Source organism: Miscanthus floridulus, chromosome 3 (genome assembly GCF_019320115.1).
Source record: "Miscanthus floridulus cultivar M001 chromosome 3, ASM1932011v1, whole genome shotgun sequence".
Taxonomy (NCBI): Eukaryota; Viridiplantae; Streptophyta; class Magnoliopsida; order Poales; family Poaceae; genus Miscanthus; species Miscanthus floridulus.
In genome coordinates, this window is record NC_089582.1 from 59,696,806 (window position 1) to 59,722,504 (window position 25,699).

Sequence of the window (25,699 nt, forward strand, 5' to 3'; positions counted from 1 at the left end):
AATATTATGAATGTCATGGTCATCATAAATAAATTATAGTTTCTAAACTATATTCACATGGTAAAACAAAAATATATAATGTCCTGTCCTTGTTTTCTATGAATATTTATAGTTTTTTTTCGTTGCAACGCACGGATATTTTTGCTAATATATAAAAAAAAAGGCAACAACTATACGCCCTATCAGATATCATAAAACAATTACGTGCGCATGACACGAACCTTGATGTCCAGACAAGAAGATTTGATGCGCACTAAATCTTTTTATAACACAAACAATACTCCTACATGGTAAATCGCACAACAAAATGTTCTAACACAAACCGCTATACACAGCCGAATGACGTGCACGTAACTCAATGTCAAAACAAACCATACATAGTAATATATATAAATGAATAAGCGTAAAAACGGGAAACCATTGCTCCGTTCACCTGGGCGGCTATGCTATTAGCATCCAAGTTTCCCAGAGTTCACACAAGTTTTAAAATCAAATCTAATACACATCAGTTTATAGTGGGTACTGTAGTCAATCATGGCGGTAAGATAACTTCTTGGCACAATATGAGATCTGACAAGGTCTTTCCATGCCTATCTATCCTTCTCGAACAGTTCACGCCACCATCCAGGATATTTCTCACCACAACGTTCAGGGAGCTTATGCCTGGGACGTAGTAAATTTCCACAGTGACAGGCTCAAGCAGATTGTTTCGATGCTGAATAGCTCGCTCATCAGGAAACGAAGACAAATCAAGTAGAGGTGACACAGCGTTCTTCACCCAATCCGGAGTTATTATGGACCTAAGCCGGCCAATGTCATCAGGGGAGTGAGGAATGACAGAGAAGTTCATATCATTCCCCTTATCACCGGCCCTGCTGTGAGCTACATGGTAGAGAGCAATCCTTTTCCCAGGTAAAGCAGGAGCAGGGGATGCTGGGGTCTCCATGCTTGCATCAAAGTGTTGAATGCCCATTGTACGACATGTTGGGTTTTGTTGTGCTCGTGAAATATGTATTTGATCCGTTTCAGAATATGCAGCTTGATTCTGTAGGCAAGGAATGCTTGCCTTCTTTGCATGCGATCGCCAGAAGATGTTTTCCCGATCAACCTGCACAAACCAACGCTATGTCATAGAAGCTTTTGGTACTGTAGGCAAGGAGTATATGTTGCATGGAGACAGTAGATGCACATTCTATTGGTCACACGGAACCATTTGTAGTGATTACCATACCAGCATCTTTTGTAGAATAATTTCCTTCCTATGGCCAGTGCTGCAAGCATCAAACAAGGACATCAAATGGGTAAATCAACTCCAGAATAAAGAATGTTACAGATATCTTTTCCTTGCATGGAGTAAGAACAAGGTCCATTTGATATAGTTCATTGCAATTGATACCAGTTTTCATGAATTTAAAATATCTAATAAACTTTTATACTGGCCATCCGTCCATGTAATTTATGAAGCATACATCTGCAGTCTGCACATGCGTATTTATCTGAACTACAATGCTTCAGTACCAAAAGGTTAGCTTGCCAACACAAAAGGAGCATCGAAATCACTTGCCAATACCTGATTCCACCGCCAGCAGCTGGACCATTTGTATATAGAGCAATAAATTCTTCAACAAATTGAACAGCATGCTCTTCAAGCTTGAAGAGACCATCCATCCGAAGCCTTACATCCAATACTTGCTTGGCCAAGTAACTATCCTTATCACCTCCAATAGCTTTCAAACTATCATAGCCCATGACATATGAAACAATTTTTTCATTAATGCCTGGGTACCTTTCACCTATCCACGACCTTACCTAATGCCATGAAAATGTTTAAATGGAGAAATTATCCTCTTATCGCTTTGTTTAAAAATAGATTCAACGATTCTTGATGCTGCCGAAGTTAAAAACTGAAAAGCATGTCAATAGTATTTATATGGACTTACAAGGTATTCTGCTGCCTGGGCACGCTTTAAACATTGATGCCCCCCATATGAGATCTCTCCCAAGCCTTTCCATCCACTTTCCTAAAGAAACATGTGCAATGCAAATTGATCAGCACCTAACTAGGCCATCCTGAAAAATACATTGCTGTTGACAAATAATCTTTGCTCAATACGTTAGACACTTCATCTGTCTGAAGAAACTATAGTGTTATCAGATTTTTAAGACCACAACGCCTACATTGTATAGACCTTGGCTCCCTCGAGCAATCTTGCATCATCTCAATAATGAAAGAGAAAATATGTTGCATGAAGTAGAGCAAAAACTAAATATTAGAACCAAGGGACAAATAGATGTTAAGGAATCTGTCTGTTCCCACCAGTCCCATCAGGTCCACAAGTTACTGTAACATCCTGGTTTTGGTTTATCTAAATAAAAAGGGCGTACCCAGTGCAGAGAGCTACCGCTCTGTGCGGGGTCTAGGGAAGGATGTCAGTGGCAAGCCTTACCCTCGCCTGTGCAATGCGAGGAGACCGCGACTCGAACCCGGGACCTTCCGGTCACAGGCGGTAAGACTCTACCGCTTGCACCAGGCCCGCCCTTCTTTTGGTTTATCTAAATAGTTCAACAAAATGCATTGACAAGTCTTATAATACTGAAAGGACAGACATTTTAAAGAAAATATTTTCAGAAGACCTATATGTTCAATTAGGAAACAACAGATAGCAGTCAGTTCTCAGCTGCTTACTGGGCATGGTATTTTGAAAAGAGAGAATTTTATATCCCTGATTAAAACTATGCTGCTCATTATGCAAGTCTTTGTGGTCATAGATCACAATCAAGTTCTATGTTGGAAGAACTAAATGATAAACTTAAAGTTTGTACCATTTAATTATCAAGGAATACATACAGCAGGAGATAACTGCAGGAGTTTCTCAGGGCAACAAGCATTAGATGGTTTTGATCCATCACAGCGGACCTTGTCTTTTGATATTTGGTGGAACTGTACATTACAGAAATCCACAACCTGCTCCACCAAAATATAATCAATGTTTCGATAAGAAGCTAGCTACAATTGTAACTGTACTTGGTTTTTTACTTCACCATATCAGGAGTTATGTAGTTTGCAGGATCTCCAACTTCATAAAGAAGCTGTTCAGCACATGTATGGGGACTCAAAAGGCCTCCACTGCCATCTGCCTTACTGACAATGACTTCTCCTCTGTAACTAACTTCGGCAAATGGGAGAGACAAATCCAGAAGTTGTTCAAAAGGAAAATCCCTGTATTCATCTCCTGCTTTTTATGACATCACAAACATACCATACAAAGAACACAAATCATGCTACGGTTAAAAGAGAAGACCTAATTATTTTGAAAAGGAAAGAAAAATGTACCAGGGTGCATGAAATATCCTCCAGTGAGTTGGCAGCCACACTCTAGAAGATGGCTTGCTAATGTTCCTTGTGCCAACTGCATGTCATTCCAGTTCCAACCTAATTCATAGATCTAGTGTTGAAAAGGGAGGTAAAAGAGATAAATCATTAACTGTCAGTCTGTCACATGAAAGAATTTGTGTTCAGATGTTCTGGATTAACTTCATTATTGTGTCCAATAAAAATAGCCCAAAACCGTGAATAATATGATAAGTAGAAAAGAGTACTTGGTCCAACCCAAACTCATGTTGACAATCAAATGTATAACTTGAGCTGATTATTCTTATATGTAGTGTTGAAAAGGGAGGTAAAAGAGATAAATCACTGTCACGTGAAAGAATCTGTGCTCAGACGATCTGGATTGACTTCATTATATTGTGCAATCTATAGAAACAAAAATAATATCGCAATGCGTGAATAATACAATTGGTACAAATTTGAGTACATGTTCTGACCCAAACTCACATTCGGACAATCAAACATGGTATAACTTGAGCTGGATATTCTTATAAATCAAGTGATTGTTTTGTGAAGTGCCCTAAAAAAAGTGATTGTTTTGCAAAGAATCAGAAAGAGAGAGCAAATTGGTCCTGCTAATATCTGTGGCTCGAAAATTGCCTAGTCACACAACTTCTAATTCAGGCATATAACACAAACATTTGGTTATATATCAAGAAGCTACATCATCTCATCGAGATTTTTCAATACAAATATGCATGATCCTTAAACAGTACAGTGCTCAGATTAGGGAAACAAAAATAACGATACACAAACCAAGAAAGGAAAGGCAAAGGTAGCTTAATATCTGATGACACAAATTCATCATGTTCACCTTGCATAAATAGTATTAAATAAAAAAGGGCATTACATCAATAGCAAACATGAGAGTGATAGATTAAACTTGAATACTGTACCATAGGTGCTAAGAAGAGCGAAGCATCAGCAACCCGTGAAGTAATGACAACATGTGGTTTATAGTTTTCCAAGCAATGTACAATTGAAGCTGCCCCAAGATATGTGCTACTTCCCTTTACATAAAAAAAAAAGAAACAGTAAGATAAAATGTGATAGATTATAAATCCCTGGCATCAAGATAAAGCAAAAAATAGGTATTAATCAAAAGATCCAAGATATGCATAACTGAGGTAGAATTGCTTAAATGTATCCACGATACGTAATTGGTACTTACTTTCTAACGATAGTTTTATTTGATGGCATCCTACAATGACTATGTATTGGAAACCTCACATTAATGTTATTTGTGTGCAGAATGTATTGTACAATTAAAAGATATATACCTACTACCTAGGCATAGGGTAACACTCACTAAGAAAAACAGATACCATACATGATAAAGGTCACTCATTTTATACTTTACTCAAACATGGCTACAAGGATAGTTATAGTATTCATGTGAAGTGACATTAGGCAACAGGTGGTATAATATGGTAAAACATAATTGTATCAAGTGGGATGTTAGTACTTTCATGTCATGGAGTACCCTACACTAGGTTTAGGCTGGTTGGTTGCTAATCAGTAAGCTAGTTAAATGTGTGCAATTCATTCACTAGGTTGAGATGCATAATTCATTTGTGTGAACCAAATAAAAGTTGGGATTCTGCAGATTACATTTACCTTTCATATTTTTTTAGGATGTTTTCGGATTGAAATCAAGACCATTCCCTGCTCCTCACAGACACACAAATACATTAACACGTATGGGCTGATGTCCTCGGCCACACACGAAGCCTGGACCACAACACTTCTATTTGAAGTTATCTTAATTTCTTATTGTATACTAGAGCCTCCTATAGCAAAATTAACCATTATATTTTCTGACTTGGACCTTTCAGCAGCACAAATAAAACTCAAACTAGAGATCCCAAAGGCTTTTTTTTCCTTATAAAGAATCAGGAGAACAAATAGAATGGAAATAGTTCCTTTGATCAAGGGGCCATAAGAATAGTCATTGAATGGTATTAAGCTGAAGTCAAGCACATGAATGATAATTAATGTTGAGAGGATCTCAAGTGATCAGTAAATTACCCCTCTCCCTCCTGTTGATTCATCGGACAATACAGGGTTTCCTACAAAAACAGGCAAAATTAAGAAAAGCAGTAAGAACATATTCAAAGTTGATTGCCTTTTTGAGATATCATCCAATCTTGATTATCAGTTTCTACATTGCAGACAAACCAATCATGATTGGAAATTTTCAAGCAGCATACAGATGTAGCGCCTAGGGCTTCATGTTGCTTGGTACTATCGAACAAATGAAAAATACCTTGAGTTTTAAAGGATGGTTCATAAGCTACGGCAACTGTTATCTCCAGTCCCAAGACAGATGCCAGGTTCAGTACTTCTTTCTGTGCTCCAACAGGATCCACTGACATAACAGGAAGAAACAGGTAAAAAAAAAAGTGAAAAAATAATCACACACTAAAGTTGCACCGCAGCCAGAAATATCTTACTTGCCCCCATGTTAGTTATGATGCAAACTTTCCGTTCAAAAGCCAAGGGTAGAAGCAAAGACATCCACTCTTTGACTGCATATGGTCATAAAAAGGTGTGTGATTTGGTAATTTGAAATAGTCACATAAACACTAAGGAACAGGTGTCACCTCCACTGAGCAAGAATTGAATCAAGAGCAATAGAAGCAACACATGTCAAAAAGATACCCCTAGGGTCGTATCCTTTGCCTCCTGACACCAAAATCCGGTACCGATCCGCCAGAGTTCGCTCTGCCAAACACTCGAGAACTAGATAGTTAAGCTCCTTGACTCTCTGCAGTAACTTAAGAGCCGCCATTGGCCTGTCTCCACCAAACCCAGCCCCACAGCCGACATACACTTTATCCCTGTGCCGCCTTGGATTGCTCCGCTGTCCAGTGGAATCAGTAGCAGTCAGAATGAAGCGACCTAGCCATAATTCACATGAGAAATATGAAGTTCCGCTAAGCACTAACCAGCTTCATCACACAGTTTTGAACCTCTTCCATTGTTACAGCAGCTTACACTAACTTTAGATGTTTCCAATCACAGCATTTGAGGACTCCTCTGCAGGTATAGTTCACAAAGTTCAGTTGATCAGTTAGTTGCACGGCATCAACAATGAACCAGACGTACTGGAAACATAACGAAATGGATACGGTTTCTCTTGCAAAGAGAAGCTGAGAAACTTTTGCACACAAAAACATTTTACCTATTTATTATATAATCTTGGGACTAATGCTTGGGACTAAAAGGCTTTGTTGTTGTTGTTGTTGTATTATATAATCTAAAAGAAGCTATTATTTATGCCAGGCCGGTACAAGAGTGGGGAAAAAAGAGCTAGTGTAATACTCATTGGATTAATTTTTCAAGAGGATTTTGCAAGCAATCCTCGAATTCCCCGTTACCGCACCAACTACTGACAACAGCGGATGAACTAAAGACAGGATGCGGATAGTAGTATCAGAGGGGAGGAAGCCTAGCAAACAGACGACGCGAATCGCTCGGGGCGCAGTCCGAGGGAGATGGCGCGCCTCAATCAATCGGCTCGGGCTATGCGTGCGTATGACGTACCCCTTAACACCGGGCTAGGCGGATCTCCGGCACGGGCGGCCACGCGACGGGCAGATGGCTGTTTGGGCGGAAAGCCGGAAAGGAGAGCGCAGACTCGGGTCTCAGGCGCTCGTCGGAGCTCGAGGAGGCATTAATTTTTTTTTCTATACCTCATAATTTATTTATTAGAAGACACTACACAGTACACATAGCTACGTTTCCAATAAATAATTTCTACATAATATTTGTTTATCATTTTAGCTAATCATATATTCATAGTATATCTTGAAGGGCGGGTCTGGTGCAAACGGTAGAGTCTTACCGTCTGTGACCGGAAGGTCCCGGGTTCGAGTCGCGGTCTCCTCGCATTGCACAGGCAAGGGTAAGACTTGCCACTGACACCCTTCCCCAGACCCCGCACAGAGCGGGAGCTCTCTGCACTTCATATATCTTCATTTCCATTGCCTACTTATCACATCTCTTTAATATTTTAGTTCTATATATATATATATATATATATATATATATATATATATATATATATATATATATATATGTTTTATATTATCTAAGAATCCACCTCATCATTTCACTTCTATAATTACAGAGTCACATAATCTTTACTTAGTTGATACTTTAATTAATATAAATATAGAAATTATCTAGTTTTTTTGGTAATGAGGGTCTTCAGTACAGCGGCGAATCTAGACTAAACTGCTGCTGGGATCGCACAGATTCATGAACTCAATTTGATGGGGTCGTAGCTGGCCGGAATACGCGGGTTCCACTTATTCGTATAAAGTTATCGGGGTCGCATGACCCCGACAACTTTGCACTGGCTTCGCCGCTGCTTCAGTATGCTTATGGTTTATTATATTAAAAAATATAAAATTGAAATTTTGGTAAAAATTTTGATCAATACTGATTTTATGCCATGATAATTCCATCGAAAAAGTGGTAAGGACTAACGAGCGACCGTGGTTGTGCCGAGCGAGCTAATGGCTAGGCCGGTGCAAGATAAAAAATATTTTTCCCTAAACAGCAAGTGCAGTATGAAAACCTAGGCAAACAAAAGAGGACAGCATCCGGACGTCCGTTCAGGGTACTAGCCTCCGCACGCTGCCATGCAGAGACAACAAATGAGTGCATACCACGTCGGGCTCGCGAGGGAGCGCACCAACAATGGGCCCCTGCTGCCCCGAACATCGTCTATGCCGCAGGCCGCTTCCACACGTATCCTGTGCAACACCCGATTTACTTTTAAAACATCCAAATGCAAAACGATGCAACATACAAAAAAAACAATTGAAACACTTGTGAAAAACGCCTGAAAAATATTTAAAAACCATTGTAAACATATGCACCTAAAACCACTTGAAACATATGCTTGCAACATGCAGATCTACTTTTGCAACATCCAGATAAAACACTTGCAACATTCATTTGGAACAGATTAAACATTTGAAACATACACTTGAAACATATATGTATAGTCATTATAACATGTGCAGCATCCCGATCTACTTTTACAACATCGATATACAACACTTGCAACATACCTCTAAAACACTTAAACATATTATTGCTATATGCGCTTTCATCGTAGCATCTGCTTATTGCTTACGAATGGAGGCTCATCGATGCGGAGCTCGATGCCACGAAGTGACGCGGAGGTCACTGTTGTCGAGCTCATCAGCGACATAGACCTCGGCAGAGACAGAGGCGGACGGATAGAGCGCGGCCGTGACGGGAGGCACGAGTCCTAACAAGGGCACGCGGCACAGGCGCAAAGCGAGCGGGTGATATATGGAATCCGTTGGGACGGACGGACGACCTACGAACAGCATTACTGAACGAGGAAAGCAACTTTTCTTTGATTATTTACTAAAGGGTGGGTCCCGCAAGCTTTGTCTATACGTTGAAGAGAAATTTGCTAAGGGGCAGTTTAGTTCCCCAAAATTTTTGCCAAATTTTTCAAGATTTCTCGTCACATCGAATCTTTGGACGTATGCATGAAGCATTAAATATAAATAAAAAATAAAACTAATTACACAGTTTAGACGAAATACACGAGGCGAATCTTTTAAGCCTAATTAGACTATGATTTGACACTAATTGTCAAATAACAACGAAAACCGCTACAGTAGCATTTTGCTAAATTTTTTGGCATCTAAACAAGGCCTAAGCTTGTAGACATTTTGACATGGCATCACAGCAGCGCGGTGTAGCCTACACGTTAGAGCTGCTCTTAGACTAGCTGCAGCGGATAGTCATCCGAGGTCTTCAGCCCCTCCCTACCCATTCTGAGCACGTGGAGTTTTCCTAAGTCCTCTCTTAAAATTTTATGCATACATGTATTAGGTAGGGAGGGGCTAAGATTAAGAGAAGATAAAAAAACCTCTATTCTTTTGTTCAGCCTCTCTTAAAATTTTTTCAACCTTCGTCACTGGGAGTAGACACTTTAGATACATGAGACAAATACTCGTATGCTCAGCAATCTGAGTCCTTTCTAGAAAAAAAACGCTTTCTCTCCCTTCCTTTATGCAACTGGAAACTCGTGAAAGAAAAACACGAGGGGCGCGTTCGGTGTCCTGGACTGCACCTGGAGCCAGGCTAAACAGATGCAAAGATTCCCTTCGGGCCAGGCTGAGCAGGAACGCAGCTGAGGCTCGTTTCCATGGAGCCTGGCTGGGTCGATGCCGCGCGCGCGCTCGTGGCCGATTTTTCCCTTCCCGCATGCAAAGTTTGGCTGCTCGTGCATCCTATGAACCAAACAGAATCTCGATGTGGCCTGGTTCTATTTAAACAGGCAGCCAAACGACACAGGGTTGCATGCGTTGGGGCTGGCCAAGTTCGGCCTGGCTAGGTTGATGCGAACCAGGTTTGATGAGGACATCTAAACCGTGCCTGCTACTCAAGAATCAACAACTCACCGTCCAACATCACGGATACAAATCAAGGGCCACTTATAAGAAGCCGCACCAAGAAACTACAAGAGCAGGTGAATTTACTCTTAACTGATTTTAATTTCAACACTTCTAAGAATGTTATACTACCTAAGTGTTCTACTTTAGTTGTACTTAGGAATATACATGAAGAGGATGAAGAATCGGACAACGAGGAACGGACCAGCACAGTGAAAAACAGATCAGCAAAATCGGACTGCTACAGTAAAACGGGCCGGCAAAGCCTCGCCGCTACGGTCAAAACGGACCAGCAAAAAGAAACTATCATAACTCTTGATTTCTTGAGGCTTTGGAAGCCCCATGTGGATTTTTTGGAAAGCTTATCAAGTCTACTTTTTAATGGAACAAGTCCCACCTCATTTGGACGTCACAATAAAGAGTTATGCTCAGATTAGTCAAGACTGCTCCGAAGGTCAATAGTTTTTCTAGACACAATGTTGGTACAACTTTCCGTGCAAAACTGTATCATTCTACAATGTTTCGTGACGCACACTGCACATGGTTGAAAATCTTATTGAATCTACTTTCACACCCAACAAACGACTCCTCATTTCGACTTCCCGCTAGAGAGTTACAATTCTTTTAGTGAAGACCCATGGAAATCCATTTCGTGAAAGTCTTTTCACATACTTTATCTTTTCATTTCCATTTCGTATTCATACCTATACAGGAGGGTTGTTTCTGGTATAAATATCCCTGTGCTTCCAAGCAAACGAAGACTTTTTGATAATCAAAATACAACATCTTTGTTCAGCTGTGTGCTAACAAAAACCAGAGAGAAATCTCTACCCCTTTGCTCTTGTGTTTTCCTTCATGGAGATTACAGAAGCGGTCGCGTCATCGGCACCCAATCCGTGCTCTTGGTCCATTGATTTCAGGTTGCGTAGGTTGATTTTTTGAGAGTGTGGTTGGGTGAATCCTTGGTTCAGGCTATCGTATAGAGACGGTGGTTGGCTTGCGTGTCATCAGGTTGCACTAATTACCGCTGCTTGCAGCAAGTTATCGGTTGTTCTTCAGCTAGAAGACCCCATCATGACTGGTTTGGGAAGGGTACCAAACACGCCTGAGGAAATTGCATCGAGCACAAACTTCAGTTCATGCTGCTTGCTAGCATGTGCTAGTTAGCACTACTCCACATCGCATTGTATCCATCCTGACAGTTTTTTCTCTTTCTTTGCTAGCACCCAATAAAATCAAATGATGCAGCTGCTCTAACAACTGCTGCATAAAGGCAGGGTTAAAGAGAAAAATAGAAAGTTAGATAGACGTCGCTTATTACTCCCTCAGTCCCACAATAAAGGATGTTATAGAAAACATAGTAGACACTAAGATTAAGAGTAAAAGATCTTACTAGTCCTATGAACAATCATGACACTATTGTTTAATTGAAGTGACATATATGTTTTCTATCTCCATCCAACTCACAGAAGCAAGTATTTTTGCATAAACAAATGATCTAGTACACCAACTTTTTACATTTCCACGTGCACTCCCCAAACGGTGGATGGACCAGCGTGTACTCTGGTATAGAGTAGGACCCATGCTATAAGCTAAAACGCCGTTATTTTTTATACATATTTTGAGTGCTACGACGTCCTTTATTGTGTGATGGAGGGAGTACTATTAAGGCCTCGTTTAGTTCTACTCAAAAGCCAAAAAATTTTGCATAGTAACCGTCACATCAAATCTTGCGGTACATGCATGGAGTACTAAATATAGACGAAAAAAAAAACTAATTACACAGTTAGTCGAGAAATCGTGAGACGAATCTTTTAAACCTAAATAGTCCATAATTGGACAATTTTTACCAAATATAAATGAAAGTGCTACAGTAGCCAAAAGCCAAAAATTTTCGTAACTAAACACGCCCTAAATTGATCTATGTCACGCGGATCTATTGGCAAGATCAGGTCTCATTTGTCCTACCATTTAGAGTACGCACATACTTTTTTTTTCTTATTCAACATTTGCCGGTTCGTTGTGTAGGCTGTTGTCGTTTACCTTTTCTTGCCATCGAAATGGTCTTTGTCGCCATTATTGAAAGATTCGGATGTCACACGGCCTATCATTTGGAACAGGTATATTTTTTCTTCAACAATTTTGCCTAATTGTGGATTAACGCTAGTCCTAGTGACTAAGAGTTTCATTCTTATTTAATGAGGTAAAAATGATAGTGTGGCATAGAAATTATTACGAAGAGAGAAGATGAGTTTCGTCTACATGAAACATGGCACGAGCCGTATCGAACACAATGAAAATTAAGCAAAACTCCATCAGGAGTATTTTATTTCTTCCTCACGTATCAGAAACCGAGCGAAACTCTACTGGAAGCATTCATTTCATAACACCACACAAATTTCAAATACTATAAAGCCTATAAAACTGTGAAAAATCTTGATGTTAGACCATTTTTCAGTGGTAGGTTTTATTGCACTTTTCCTAAAGTGGCATGTCAGCTAAATAGGTGCGAGAGTGATGAAATGAAATAAAACCCAATCGTTCGCTCGGTATGGATGTCCAAATGTCCAGTTAATGTTCTTGCGCAAGGTTTTGTCCAGATTCTGCCCGTATGTTAATGTAAATAACTCGTTTTAATCACACAAAAAAAATTAGAACGGAGAATAAAAGTGAAATATTTTAACACTCCTTTTCTATACTCTGAATGTAACAACCCGGGTTTTTGGAGAAGCCAAAAATACGAACTTTTTTAAAATTTTTCCTACAATGTGTGAAGTATGTAGATGCTAAGTCAAATAAAGAACCATTTATAAATAAATTGTTGCATACATATAGTGTTGCTAGTAGGAGCTTACCAGAGTTCCTTATTTGGTTTAGTGTTTTGAGTTGGAGAGTACAAGTCCGTAGCGAATCCTTTTGACTCCTTCTGGAATCTCTCATGAACCCCTTGACCTAAATTCTATAATCAACCAACTATCTTTATCAACTCAATGCCCGTGAGTTGCCAACCTTTGACATGGACCCCACTACCCCTAGTTGACCTCTAGTGGACCCCACTAGGAGGTGTACATGTTGGCGACACATGTATACAATATAGGAACCATGGAAGGAAATAGGTTAGAAATAGAAATAGAAAAGGTCAGGAAATAGGAGAATGATATAGAAAAGCCTTTCGACCCAAGACGAAGCACCAGCCCCACCAGGCCATCCCCTCCCTCTTTATGCACTGCACGGCCCGCTCACCCCTTCTCTTGGCCCAACCGGCGCAGCAGCCTAGCCTGGCCCAGCTTCTCCCCTCCGGCCCACGCGCGCGCACGGCCTGCTCTCTCCGTTGGCCCAGCCGAGGCAGCGGCCCTGCTCCCTTTGGTCCAGCCTGGCCAGCAGCCGAAGCCCCCACTCCAACCCTAGGCAGAGCGCGCCGTGACCCCGCTCCCACGCCGCCGCCGCTCACCCGCTGCGAGCTTGCGTGCGCGCAATGCCAAGCCCCGCGCCCTCGGCTCACTGCGCACCCCCGCTCAATGCGCGCCGCGTGCCCCTTCTCTGCACGGAAGCCGAGGATCGCCGTCCACAGTGCCTGGAGCCCTAGCCGCTCGCCCTATAAAACGCCGCAACCAGCCGCCCCTCTTCTTCTTCCTCCAAGCCGCCGCCGTTCCCTTCTTCCTCCTCTAGTGTGCCGCCGCATGCCATGGACCCGCCACTGCTGGCCGCACGCTCGCCACGGCCGCTACCTCGAGCCCGTGTCCCCAGCCATAGATTCCGATCCCCTTTGCGCCACCTCTACCTCACCGTCTCCGTGCCTCCACCAGCTCGTCGTGCCTTGTCCTCGTCGGGCGCCAGGCCACCGAGCTGGAACTCCGTCGACTGCCATGGACGCGACCTTGAGACGACGGCTCCTGCGCTGCTCTATTTCTTCCCCATAGCACGACGTCACGACATAGGAGCCCCGCCTCGCCGTCAGGGTGGACCTCATCAGCGACGCACCGACGCCCTCTACTTCGAGCTTAACCGCGAGCACGACGTCGAGCTGTACCACGAGCCTTCGACGACCGCACCACGACGTGCTCGGTGGAGCACAACAGCCCCACCGTCCATGACCATGAGCACCAGGCTGCCTTCCCACTCCGCTCCAGCCGACGCTCAACTAGCAGCCCTGCCTCACCAACCCTGACAAGCCGCGACCTTGCCCCGGCCATCATCGCAGCAAGGGTAAGCCTCCTCCTAGCCAAGCTTGTTCCCTGCTTTTGACCGGTGAACCTGACCGTTTTCCGCTACGAGTCCGAGGCCAAAGCCATGCATACCACTCCGTCGTGCTGGAGCCGTGGAACCTAGACGCCGTGACCATCCTCTACTTCGCCTATGGCGAGCCTTGAACCGAACCCCAGCGAGCGGTCACAACAACGTAGCTACGTTGTCGGCATTGAGCCCGACCCGCGTCAAGCGACCCGCCGTCCGCAAGCCCTCGACGAGACAACCAAAAGACAGACCTTTCCAACACTTGCCTGCTGCCGGCCCAAGGCCAATGACCCCTCCATGTGTCCGGCCTTCGTGCCGTGGATTTTCTGCAGGGACCTCGTCAGCTCGCCGTCGGCGGGAGACTCCATCGGGAAACAGAGGAGCAAGAGGAAAGGGGGGAGCAACAGCGTGGTGCACCGGTTTCACGTGAGCCACGCTCATGGACCCGAGCCCAGTAGGAGCCCAGCGCCACCACGCGGACCACCTAACCAGCCGACACGTGTCCGGGCTGGGCCGGCCCAAATCGGCCCATATCCGGCCCTCCGGTGCCCACTTGAGCCCGGTCAGTGTTGACCGTTGACCGGTCAATGTTGACTGACGACGTGGTCCCGCCTATCAGTGATTGCAAGCGCCTGGCCCAGTCCCATGCTGCCACGTATCGAGCCCTGGATTATCCTTTCTTTTTCTTTTTCAAGAAAAGGATTTAACCTTTGGAAATTCATAGAAAATCCATACGACCTCAGAAAAAATGTGAAACCAGTTCCCACATTTTTTTTAAAATCGAGCTCTACACGGTGGACTTGTCCCCACTTGCTGTTCATGCCGCAAAACTCGAAACCAAGATCTGCCTCTCTTTTAGACTTGCAAATGGCCCTGACGCCTTGGCCGAATACCCTCGTCGCCAACCCTAGCTGTGTCCTATAGCAGCAGCCAGCCTCTGGCCACCTGCTGCCACGCCCGGCCAGCAACAGCCAGCCCTTGGCCACCTATAGCATGCTGCAGTTAGCCGTAGCCAGCCACAGCGAGCTGCAGCAAGCCACAGCTAGCCACAGTAGGCCGTAGCTAGCCGCAGCTGGCCAGAGGCAGCCATAGCCCTCCGAGACAAGTTACAACAGCCCTTGGGCCTCCACATCTTTGCCGCGAAGTCGAATTCTAGTCGAACGCCATTCCCCACCGACGAAAGCCCCTTCCTGCGCATTCTTATACTCGTTCATACACTTACAATACGTGATCTTGATCTATTTATATCTGTCTGCACCATGCTATTGTGTAGGTCTACCCATCCCCCAGCTATGGAATGTGCTACTCCGCAGTCGTGTCGAGTTGTTGCGTCTTTCGATCGTGGTTGGTTCTTATCGCTGGTTGTTGGTGTTGTTGCCTATGTGCCGAGCCTTCGAGTCGGCTGAGGGATTGTACCTCGTTCGGATGTTACGATCACGGGATCCGTCTCGCCATGACCGTGATGCCGAGTGTAACTCGACCCCTCGCTTTTTAGTTGACTTCATAGTACCACAAGTGTTAGCTCCTGTCTTCGGCCCTAGAACATGGTCGTGATGGATTCGATGTTGATACTAACATCGATGCGGATATCACCCGCACGCTTTGAGCCCTCCATGACCAAGTCCTATGGGAGATGACCTAGAGATAACAATCGTAGAACGATGGGTGCCAACTCGTTGGTGTAGCTTGTGGCCGCGAGTTCACCTCGCCATGACCATGGAGCTACACCTCTCTTTTGCTTTTGTTTGCTTCTTCGTGCACAAGCCCTTGTATGCTTGTACCCCGTTCGACCATCGTGTTTCTTTGATTCTCACGGTGACAACCGCACCGCTGCGAATCTGAGAGATGACTTAGTGCCAGTGCACCCAAGTCGGGTACCCTATGGGTGGTTTGCGCACTTGTATTCTTTAGTGAGTCGCTCCTTCCAATGCCCTGTCTTCTGTCGTGGCGTGTGTGCCAGAAGGAGTAGACCTCCGTTCTCTCCTGTTATTGCCCTATTAGCCCGCTCTGTTCAATCCCGCCTTGTCCATGGCGATTGGATCAAAGACCGGACTATCTCTTTTTAGTTAGCAAAGCAATGGTTTATGTCGTACCTCGGACCCGTGCATGTCGACCCGATCGGCTGTCTAAAACCATCTTTCCCGAAGATGTGTCTGAGAACATGACATGGATGTGCCTAGCTAACCCCCGCTTCTTGTGTTTTGCTGAGCAACTCTCTTCTCGGCTCCCGACGTTATTATGTCGTGTGGATCGAGAGGACCCGTTGCTGTCCAATCTCTTTGCGCTACCGCATTCTACCATAGTGGACGAGCCAAAGTACATTGGAGCCAAGTCACAATAGTGTTATTCATTCTTGTCTACCTCTTGTATCCAATGGTGACTTGTGGGATAAGACTATAAGAGCCGAACCCCGTCGTTCTTCCTTCATTGGGCCCGACTTCCAATCCCCGTCAATTCAATGACACCAGATCGAAAGATCGTGAGCCGTGGTGTTTGCTCTGGATAAGCTCTGGCTTAAACCATCTATCCTAAAGCCATACTGGCTTGGCCATGACTTAAGCTTGTGCTTAGCAAACCACCACTTGTGATTCTTTGGCCCGAGGAAAGTGGACAACCACTGAGAGGGCCAAGCCGTGTATCTCTTATTGTCTCGCTGGCGTTATTGGATTTTCTGCGTCTCGTCGTCTTTTCGAGTGTTGAGTGCTCTCTTGCCTTGCGTGTCGCTTCATGGAGTAGCTGATGATCAGACCAAGAGAACGTGGATGACGACAAGGACTGCGGAATGGAGTCAACGCAGGAGGAGGTGACCCCGCTAATGGAACACCAACGAATGGAGAATTGTACCACTACTACCTCTACATCGCAGGTGTCATGGCAGCACCCTCTTTTAGAGAATCCTATTAGGCATTGCATAATATCTAGAACTGCTAGCGCTTTATAATTATTCCTTTGATAGTACTTTGATGCATGCTACTACCTGAGCCATTATTACCCTGATGCAACCCACTCTACCATGTCACCCTGCTTTGCGCATTCGCTCACTTATATATGCTTACTTGCCTGCTTGCTTGCATATTACACCACTATACTTATTATTAACTCCACTTCGCATTATATCGGGGATATGATGCTGGTGGTGAACCCCCCGGGAATGGTTTGGCTATGGATGCCGGACTTGGTGGTGTGTGAGCGTGCTGCGTGCGTCTTGGGTGCATGGAGAGTGAGGGTTGTGTCGACCGAGCTGGAATAACGATGAGCCTGGAGCGAGTCTTGCTATGTGGTGCTACCTGGGCACTTGGATATGGAATACCTGTGGCGGGTAAATGGTAATTGGAGGTGTCCTTGGGTGTGAACCTCGGAGAGGTGGAGCCCGGGGTAGAGGTGCTGTGGTGGCACGTAAAATGGAAACCCTGATGAAGACATTCTGGCTTGGTCAATCCCTAAAGACTTACTAGTACTCAGACTCACCGGGAATCCCTTACATCCCACTCGCCCTATATGGTGCGGGACGGTCGGACTACTTGGTAGAACAATGCCACTACTGCTAGGCGAACGTGTGCAAGGAGGTACGGGGCACGCGGTTCTCCCCCACACCCTTCCGAGACTTCAGGAGGCCTTGTGGACCTGGCTCTTGACATCCGGAGGGCCCCGGTTCTGTCTACGACTCACAGTATCAGCCATCCCAGACTAGACTTGGGATGTTCCAGGGCTAAGAGGTAGGGTGGCATCGTTCTAAGCTAGCAAGCGACCGAAATTCTGCCTAGGAGATACATGGCTCCGAGGATGGCTAAATCTTGTGGGTATGTAAAATCTCTGCAGAGTGTATGGTTGATCGATCGATACATATGCCGACTTGTCGGCTATGGACCTTTCCTGGGTTTCGCTTAAACTAGATAGGAGATGAGTCCATCTTTCCTCCCTCCAGGGTTGGGGTATTTTCCGGTCGTGAGCCTTGGGGGCTGCGGGCCGTTGAGACAAGACCGAGAGGGAGTTGGCCTGTCGACCTGAGTATGTGAGATGAGATATGGTGTGGTGGTGTGGAGATGGTTTGTGATGGATGGTTGGTGGATGGATATGGATGGTGTGGTGGTGAATGTGTTAAAAATTGGATATTATTATTATATTACTATTGATATTTACTTCTCATACGCTAAGAATGCAAACCACAACCAAATATTAGGATCGCCAGATCCCTTGTTTACCTTTTTCCACTAAAGCTCATCAGTGCTAACCATGGCCTGCACACATCTGGCGGTGTGCAGATTTCTTGCTTCTCAAAGATGCTGACTTTAGAAGGATTATAAGGTCTCGTGCCTACGCTCAAGTTTGATTCGGAGATGAAATCTACGCTGCACTACACCAACTCTGATGATGCCCGTGAAGGAGCCTTCACTCGATAGTCTTCCGCTAGATTAACTCTGTAATAGATGTGTTCCCTAGTGATGTAATATCTTGTATTCTTGTAATCTTATGATATATGACTGTGACATCGACTGAAATATGATAATATGATGAAATCAGTTCTTGGTTTTATCATATTAAAATTCATTCTGTGGATTTTCCTTCAAGAAAAATTGAGGATGTTTCACTGAAGCCGTGTCCATTTCCAGGACACGTCAGTACCTCGCTAGAATACAGGACACGTGCATGATTTCCCACACATTAAACATTCAGAGTGATCACCTGAACCGGGCTATCCTTATCAACGACAAACGATCTAGCTACCTTGCCTGAAGGCGTGTCCATTTCCACCGTGTACGAACCATGGTATCCTCTGAACTTAAACTCTCCTTGGCGATCGACATTACCGTTCATACGGGTCAGCCACTCTTGTTTGAGAGCAAGGTACCTTCTGCCAGCCTCGTTGATTGTCCCATCAGCATCGACCAGATGCGCGTGCTCTCGAAACATAAACATCTCCCAGAATCCCCAGAGGATGATTCCCCCAACAGCAGGATGTGCAAATGCTTCGCGGAGGAACACCTCTAGATCATCAGCTCGTATGTGTTCATTCTCTGCTGTGACATCCAATTCAGTAATCCAGATCGGGAGACCTAGTATGGCGAGCTTGTCCAGGGAATCGCATATGATTTCTCCCACTGGATGGCTGATATGACCTTGCACACCGATCCCACCAACTGGGGCACCCCGTTCTTGGAGATCAACTACCTGTTCAACAAATTTCTCAGGGGTAGATTTTGTGTCACATCCATCTTCGACGTTATAATCGTTAACAAACAGGACAGCAGAAGGATCAAGCTTATGTGCTTCTCTGAACATGTAAGCTCTAATGTCCCTTCCCAATCTGTCTTCATAGAAAGACCCATGTAGCATCTCATTGTTTACATCGTGATGTCTAAATCGACCTTTGTACCTTGACAACAGGCTTTGCAAACGATTTTGGACGGCAGCCATTAAGCGGTGGCCTTGCAATGACCGAACCCAAGGTTGGACAGCGTCTTCTACTTCCCAGAATAAACAGTGGCCACGAACCTGTATCTTATGTTTCTCGCAAAATTCAAGCAACTCATCAGAATCTTTATAATTAAGCCGCCCTTGTTCTGCTTCTGTATGGTACCATTTCAATTCATTCTCAAATACAGCCCAGTTGAAGTTCTTCACAAAAAACTCAGCAAGATCCTCATTCTCTATGTTGTGTCTCGCGATGCATGATCCAAATGGAAAGCTATTCTCGGTCTGTTGTATCCTCACAGATGAACCTAAAAGATTCACTGCATTTGATCCTTGGAACTTAAGAACAACATCACGCTTTCTCACCTGTCAGCAGAATTGAGAAAGTTCATATAGTATAAATTTAGCAAACTGGAGGTTTAGTTCCACAAAACCCCAGTTTTTTTGGCTATGGTACTTAATCCTAAGTTTCATGCTCTAAGCCTTCATAAATTCGAAATTTCTTAGCTAGTGACACCGAGCATTAAGTTATCAAAAGGTTTCATACCAATACCACCACCTTCAAGGATGACTATATCAACAAACTTAATTCCAATAAAAAAGGTTGAGCAGATTAAGGGCAGCTAAGCCATTATTTGGTTATGATAGGGTTTTGTGAAACTTTATGAATGTATAAAAATGACATTGATTGCAACCGTCCATGAAATATGTGCTTTTCTGCAATTATGTGAAATTTACACTAATAACAAAGCAAAAAAATCACCACTGTTGAAAATAATGGTTGGATCACGCATGGCCACATATGAATTGGAAGAATTCACATCTAAAACGTGAAGTGCATTAAAGTTTACCTTGTCTGTTTTCTCCTTCAGATACTCAAACCGTGCTTTTCTGTCGACTGGATATATTTGAAAGTCCATGACTCTGAGGTCAACACCTGGAGGAGGGCCTTGAACGTATGCAGTAACTTTGGATGGCTGCTTTTCAAGCTTGAATGCTCCTTTGATTTCATACCATTGATCCCCATCAGCTTCCACTTGCCCGCCATTGACCCATTGGTTGTTATCCACAGCAAGACAGACATTTACATGGTGACGTCCATGTCCTCCAGACCCAACTCGTACCCAAGACGATACTCTGTAAGTGACATGCAACCTTAGTTTATCAGTTATGACCTGAGAAGGACCCATCCAAACATCTGTGCGGTTCGTGGCAAGGATATAACGACCACTTATATGCTTCTGACTTGCACGGTCCTTCAAGATAGAAGATAGCATATGGGGTGCTTCAGTCTGGATACTCAATCGACATGAACCCATAGGACTCCACCCAGCAAGCCCACGAGTGAAGGCATTATTGTGCAATAGATTAGTTCCATACAGAACATTCTGCAACATTTAGTAAATATTCTTGAATTAGAGAGGACACTTTTACAGTATCATGATAGATGAAAGTTATAACAAAAATAAAGGTTTCAGAAGTCTCAAGAGTCAGGATCATTCCTAAGCAAATAATCTCAGACTGGAAGCCATTAACCTACAAACCTCAATTTTTGGGCGCGGTGCAGCTTGTAGCTTTCTTGCTGGAGATAAGACAAGACCATCTACAAGAATGTCAATTCCAGCAGGAGGCCCTTCTATGAAAATAACAGCTTTGGTAAAGGGAGCATGAAGGAGGAACTTTCCTTTCAGATGTGTCCACTGCTTATCAGAAGCCTGGTTTCTTTGATTATAGAAAAAAAATAGTAAGATAATAATGTCATTGGCTCCTAAAAAGAGCATTGTCAACAGAGAACAAGAAACAAAAACAACTTACTTGGCAAGTCCCACATATCGCTCATGACCATATTCTTGTACCCACAGAGTAGCACGCACTTCAGTATCATTGGCACTCCCAAATATTCGAACAGCAGAACTGATCTCATAAAGAACTTTCCGCTGCACCCTGCCCGTGATCTCTTGCTGGATGCCATTCCAATTGTGAACCCGTCCAGTTGCAGAAGCAAAATAGCTGCCATTTAAAGGCCGTACATTCCCATATGCAGTGAACTCATGTCTGCAGATGTTGCATCCTCTTCCTGACCAATTTTTTAACCCATCTTCGAAGTGAGGATTTTTAATTATAGTCTCGGCTCCACTTGGTACTTTTACTTCCTTCAATTCAAAAGGAATCATTAATCAGCAAACCCGAGGCTGTAAGAGTTCATGCATTTTTTTTTCCATGAAGACAATGAATGGAGACCCCAGAACCAAGGGTATATATGTTATGCACAAAGTTAAATATGAAGCACATGGAGATCAATACAACAGAAAGTTGACAGTAAAATCTTGTGCACTGCATTCCTCATTGCCGATTTCATTAGAACTAAATGAAAATAGAGCTTACAATCTATTACAAAGAATTTCATCACTCCATGAAAGATCAAACATAAATTAGGTTAAGTTCTGATTATTTTTTTCATTAGACTTCTGAAAAAATATAAAAGGGCATAACAAGATATTGATTAAAAAAAAAGGTAAATCAAACATTTCGTTCAAGAAAATATTACAAAAGCACATAAGAACTCACTTTTGACTGTTTATGTCTGGAGCAAGTAATAGTGACAGAATCAATGACAAGATCCACACCAGCAGGAGGTCCCTCCAGGTAAAATACAACATTTTTTGGCATGTTTGTCAAAGAAAAGGAGCCTTCCAATTTGTTCCACTTTTCTTTTGAGGCAACCACACTGTTACATCAAATTCGATCATCAATCAAGGATAGTGTCAAAAGAATTTGACTATTGAACAATTTTAAGTACAATACCTTCCAACAGGGTTATAATGCGTTGATCCATCTGCATTTTGCAACCTAAGGGTTCCTTTGACTTCAACCTGGCCTTGGACATTCCCATCAACTCTAACAAAAGCAGAAACTACATAAGCAGTGCCTGTAGACACTTGATTCGTAATATCTTGTTCAAGACCCTGCCAGTGTTCTGTTCTCTTTGAAACAACAGCATAGTTCTCTCCCGAGTTCCCTCTAATACCATCAAGGAAACCAGACCATTGTGATGCCACATATGCATGGCAGCAGATGGGATTCCAAGGATGAAGGCCTTTTGAAAAATCATAATTTAAAATGATGTTCTCTGTTCCACGAATTGATGAAGCTGACCCCTCTGTTTTCTGAAGAAAATCTAGTTAATAAAACTATAAGGCAGAGAATCTAGTAGACCAAATTAGTATCTAAGTCAGGGACATGTTTAACAAAAACTAAAATGCAAGCTGTCTTCAATGTTAAAAATAGTTCTTGCACATGTTCTGGAGATCAAATAAATATGACATGTTCTCAGAAATAGTTTCAGCAGACAATAATCCTTCCTTTTCCAGGGCCATCGAGCAATTGTAGACACACAAGCAAGCAAGAGATCCATTGCAATACCTTGTAGGAGATAGTGACTGAATCTATGAGCAAGTCCACACCAGGAGGGGGACCTTCAAGGTAGAACACTAAACGTCTTGGTAGAGTTGTTAGATTAAATGAACCTTCCATCTTTTCCCAGCGTTCTTGTGAGGCCAAAATCCTAGTTAAAACTGCTTAATGATAAAAACAGTGCTGATGATATATTATACGACACACTGAATGGTGGCTTATGGTCGAAATACCTTGCAATAGAAAGATAGTTGGTAGAAGACCCCTCCTCAAGTTTGAGAGTGACCTGAACTCGAATGGGCTCATGAACTTCCCCATGAACTCTGACATATGCAGCAACAAAGTACTCAGTACCAAGGGTGACCTTTTCTGTTATGTCCTGCTCAAGCCCCTGCCAACTCTGTGTGCGATGAGTAAGAACAGCATAGGTTGACCCTGAATGTGGCCTTACACCATAATGGTAACCTGATCCTTCAACGGCTACAAATGCATGGCAACTATTTGGTTGCCACAAATGTAGACCCTCAGAAAAATCACTGTTTGACAGGATATTCTCCATGACAACTTTGTCAGAAGCACTGAGCTTAGCTACTGCCTGTTCAATGCACAGGAAACAAAATGTTAATGTGCCTAGCATCATGACAGAGGGCATAACCTGGGAGGCCATGGTTGGCAAATAATCTAATATCCATAATATATTAAGTTATATACAAAAGTTGATCTCGGGAAACCACATTTGCTCAAAAAGTTTCAAAGCTTCTAGCAGAAAACAGAAAAATGGAGAATACTATATCCTAACAAGCCACATTGTCTTTGTGCAGTTTACTTTGCACAAATATTTGATTAAAAATCTTTTTTTCCTGTCTTAAAAATCATTTTTATTTTCATGGTTTTTCTATCTCGTGGTAATACAGTAAAAAGGGAAAGGACGTAATTATGATGCAACATGGTTGCAAGCATGCCTGTTGTTTGCAGACAGTGGTTCAGTCCATCTTGGATTTTGTGCTAACATCAAAGAGGCCATCATTAAATGAGAAGATAGGTCTAAGCCGTTGACAGCATCTGCATCACATAGCAGGCCTTTCTGGTCGGGGAGGATAGCTGTGATATTTGAAGTAAAAAGCTGACAGCCTGACACAGCTGGCACATGCTTCAGCTAAAACATATGAAAAAGTTCTGTATGATCTTCTCAAAAGTTCTGCATGATCTACTGTACTGGAGTGCCCAACATGTCTCAGAATCTCCCAAACCCAATGGGTTGCATTCGGATCTAGGAGGCTTCACCAGTATTGATAGAGACAAGATCAGCTGAGTGAGATGTACTCCAAAAAAGCAAACAGGCAACCTCAAATCCTCAATGGTTGCCGTAGTTTCCCTAAAATAAACAGCCAGCAAAGGCAAAATATGTACAACCGATTGCAGCATACGCACCTTGAATTAATCTTTGTCCAGTGGGAAATCAAATCAACAGCTGTTGGCTATGCTAATGAAACCACCAAACAATCCTATATATTGCAAGGCCTACCGAAACAATCAAACAAACATCCACAGCAAGAAAGGAATGCAGCGACCGTCGCTATACCTTGGGCTCGGAATCGGGACCCTGTGGATATGGTTGCGGGAGCGCGCGGCCGGCCCGGCGAGGGCGGAACAGAGACGAGAGCCAGCCGCAGCGCCTCCTCATCTCATCCGACCCGGAAATCCCGTTCCGCGCAGCAGCAGCAGCAGCTAGCCGGCGGATGGCAAGAAGTCAAAACAGGAGAGTAGAAGTGGAAGGAAAGCCGCGTAAGGTAAGCGGTGGTTACCTTCCCTCCCCTCACCCTACCTAACTGGCTACCGAGGTGGCGGCACCGCCGACACGACAGCTTGGGATGCAAGGGAAAACATGCTTCGGGAACGGCATGGAGATGCGCCCGTGAATGCGACGGCGGCGCCGAAGCGTCTTCCACAGGGAATGCCGTCTGGAGCGATGGTAAAGGAATCGGATGCGAAGAATGCCGCGCGAGAAGGATTACTGGATTAGGAAGGCCCAGGTTATCCTACGCACGCTCGTCTCCTGGGTCTTCGAGGCATAAAGATGAACACCTTCCTCTAAAGCCAAATGAGTGCACGGAACCACGGAGGTAAGCAGTACCTCTCTGCAGGATCGGCGGCCCCTGGAGACGGAGGCCGCGCCGCAGTATTCGGCGAGCTGGGGCGGCGGCGGGACAATCGAGGAGCAGAGGACGCTGCGGTTCGCGCCGTGGATCGGCAATGACAAGAGCCTGCTGGGGGCTGGGGCCTGGGGGTTGGGGTAGGGAGGAAGCACCGAAGCAGGGATCCGAGTGAAGTTGCTGCGCAAGCTGCATCATACTGTACATTACAAATAGAGCAAAATTCACCGCCGCTGCCTGAACTTCCGGCTGTGTCATCTGATATCCGTGGGTCCACCGACAGTTATCCAGGGCCGCGTTTAGTTCGCTGCCGGATTCGGCGCCGCCGGTTTTCCGGACACGCTGTAGCGTTTTGTTTTTATTTGGTAATAATTGTTTAATCGTTGACTAATTAGGCTTAAAACGTTCGTCTCGCAAAGTACAACCAAACTGTGCAATTAGTTTTTAATTTCATCAACATTTAGTACTCCATACATGTACCGCAAGTTTGATGTGACGGGGAATCTTCTTTTTGCATAGTGCCAAATTCTGGAATTTGGGGCAACTAAACATGGCCCAGGTGGCTGAACTTCTGGAGTGATCTTCGTAGATCCTAAACTTGGTCAGCGGTGTTATTCTGGTCTAAAATGATCACCGTATGTTCCTAA

The 25,699-nt window shown here is 43.9% G+C and overlaps 2 protein-coding genes across 9 annotated transcripts; both read right to left on the minus strand.

Moving 5' to 3' along the window:
* Positions 1 to 406: 406 nt before the first annotated feature.
* LOC136545829 (uncharacterized) lies at positions 407 to 7,071 on the minus strand. Of its 3 annotated transcripts, none has more exons than XM_066537805.1 (14): positions 6,938 to 7,071; positions 6,340 to 6,430; positions 6,053 to 6,254; positions 5,845 to 5,919; positions 5,658 to 5,759; positions 5,420 to 5,460; positions 4,288 to 4,401; positions 3,335 to 3,446; positions 3,043 to 3,233; positions 2,849 to 2,965; positions 1,941 to 2,021; positions 1,571 to 1,809; positions 1,232 to 1,271; positions 407 to 1,108 (listed from the first exon to the last, which is right to left on the minus strand). In XM_066537805.1, the coding sequence occupies exons 2-14, from the start codon at positions 6,370 to 6,372 to the stop codon at positions 533 to 535; spliced, it is 1,923 nt and encodes a 640-aa protein (XP_066393902.1). In that variant the 5' UTR covers positions 6,373 to 6,430; positions 6,938 to 7,071; the 3' UTR covers positions 407 to 532. The 3 variants fall into 3 exon arrangements, with proteins under 3 accessions (XP_066393902.1, XP_066393903.1, XP_066393904.1); XM_066537807.1 differs by having other exon boundaries at positions 749 to 1,108; positions 1,227 to 1,271; XM_066537806.1 differs by lacking the exons at positions 6,340 to 6,430; positions 6,938 to 7,071 and having other exon boundaries at positions 5,995 to 6,120.
* An 11,531-nt stretch (positions 7,072 to 18,602) lies between these two features.
* On the minus strand, positions 18,603 to 25,218 carry LOC136541712 (endo-1,4-beta-xylanase 1-like). 6 transcript variants are annotated; one of them, XM_066533745.1, is made up of 10 exons: positions 25,034 to 25,155; positions 24,482 to 24,913; positions 23,133 to 23,494; positions 22,909 to 23,050; positions 22,291 to 22,652; positions 22,054 to 22,213; positions 21,301 to 21,638; positions 21,030 to 21,207; positions 20,337 to 20,873; positions 18,603 to 19,851 (listed from the first exon to the last, which is right to left on the minus strand). In XM_066533745.1, the coding sequence occupies exons 2-10, from the start codon at positions 24,581 to 24,583 to the stop codon at positions 18,736 to 18,738; spliced, it is 3,297 nt and encodes a 1,098-aa protein (XP_066389842.1). In that variant the 5' UTR covers positions 24,584 to 24,913; positions 25,034 to 25,155; the 3' UTR covers positions 18,603 to 18,735. The 6 variants fall into 6 exon arrangements, with proteins under 6 accessions (XP_066389842.1, XP_066389840.1, XP_066389843.1 ...); XM_066533743.1 differs by having other exon boundaries at positions 24,482 to 24,961; positions 25,034 to 25,154; XM_066533746.1 differs by having other exon boundaries at positions 24,482 to 24,627; positions 25,034 to 25,117.
* Positions 25,219 to 25,699: the final 481 nt, after the last annotated feature.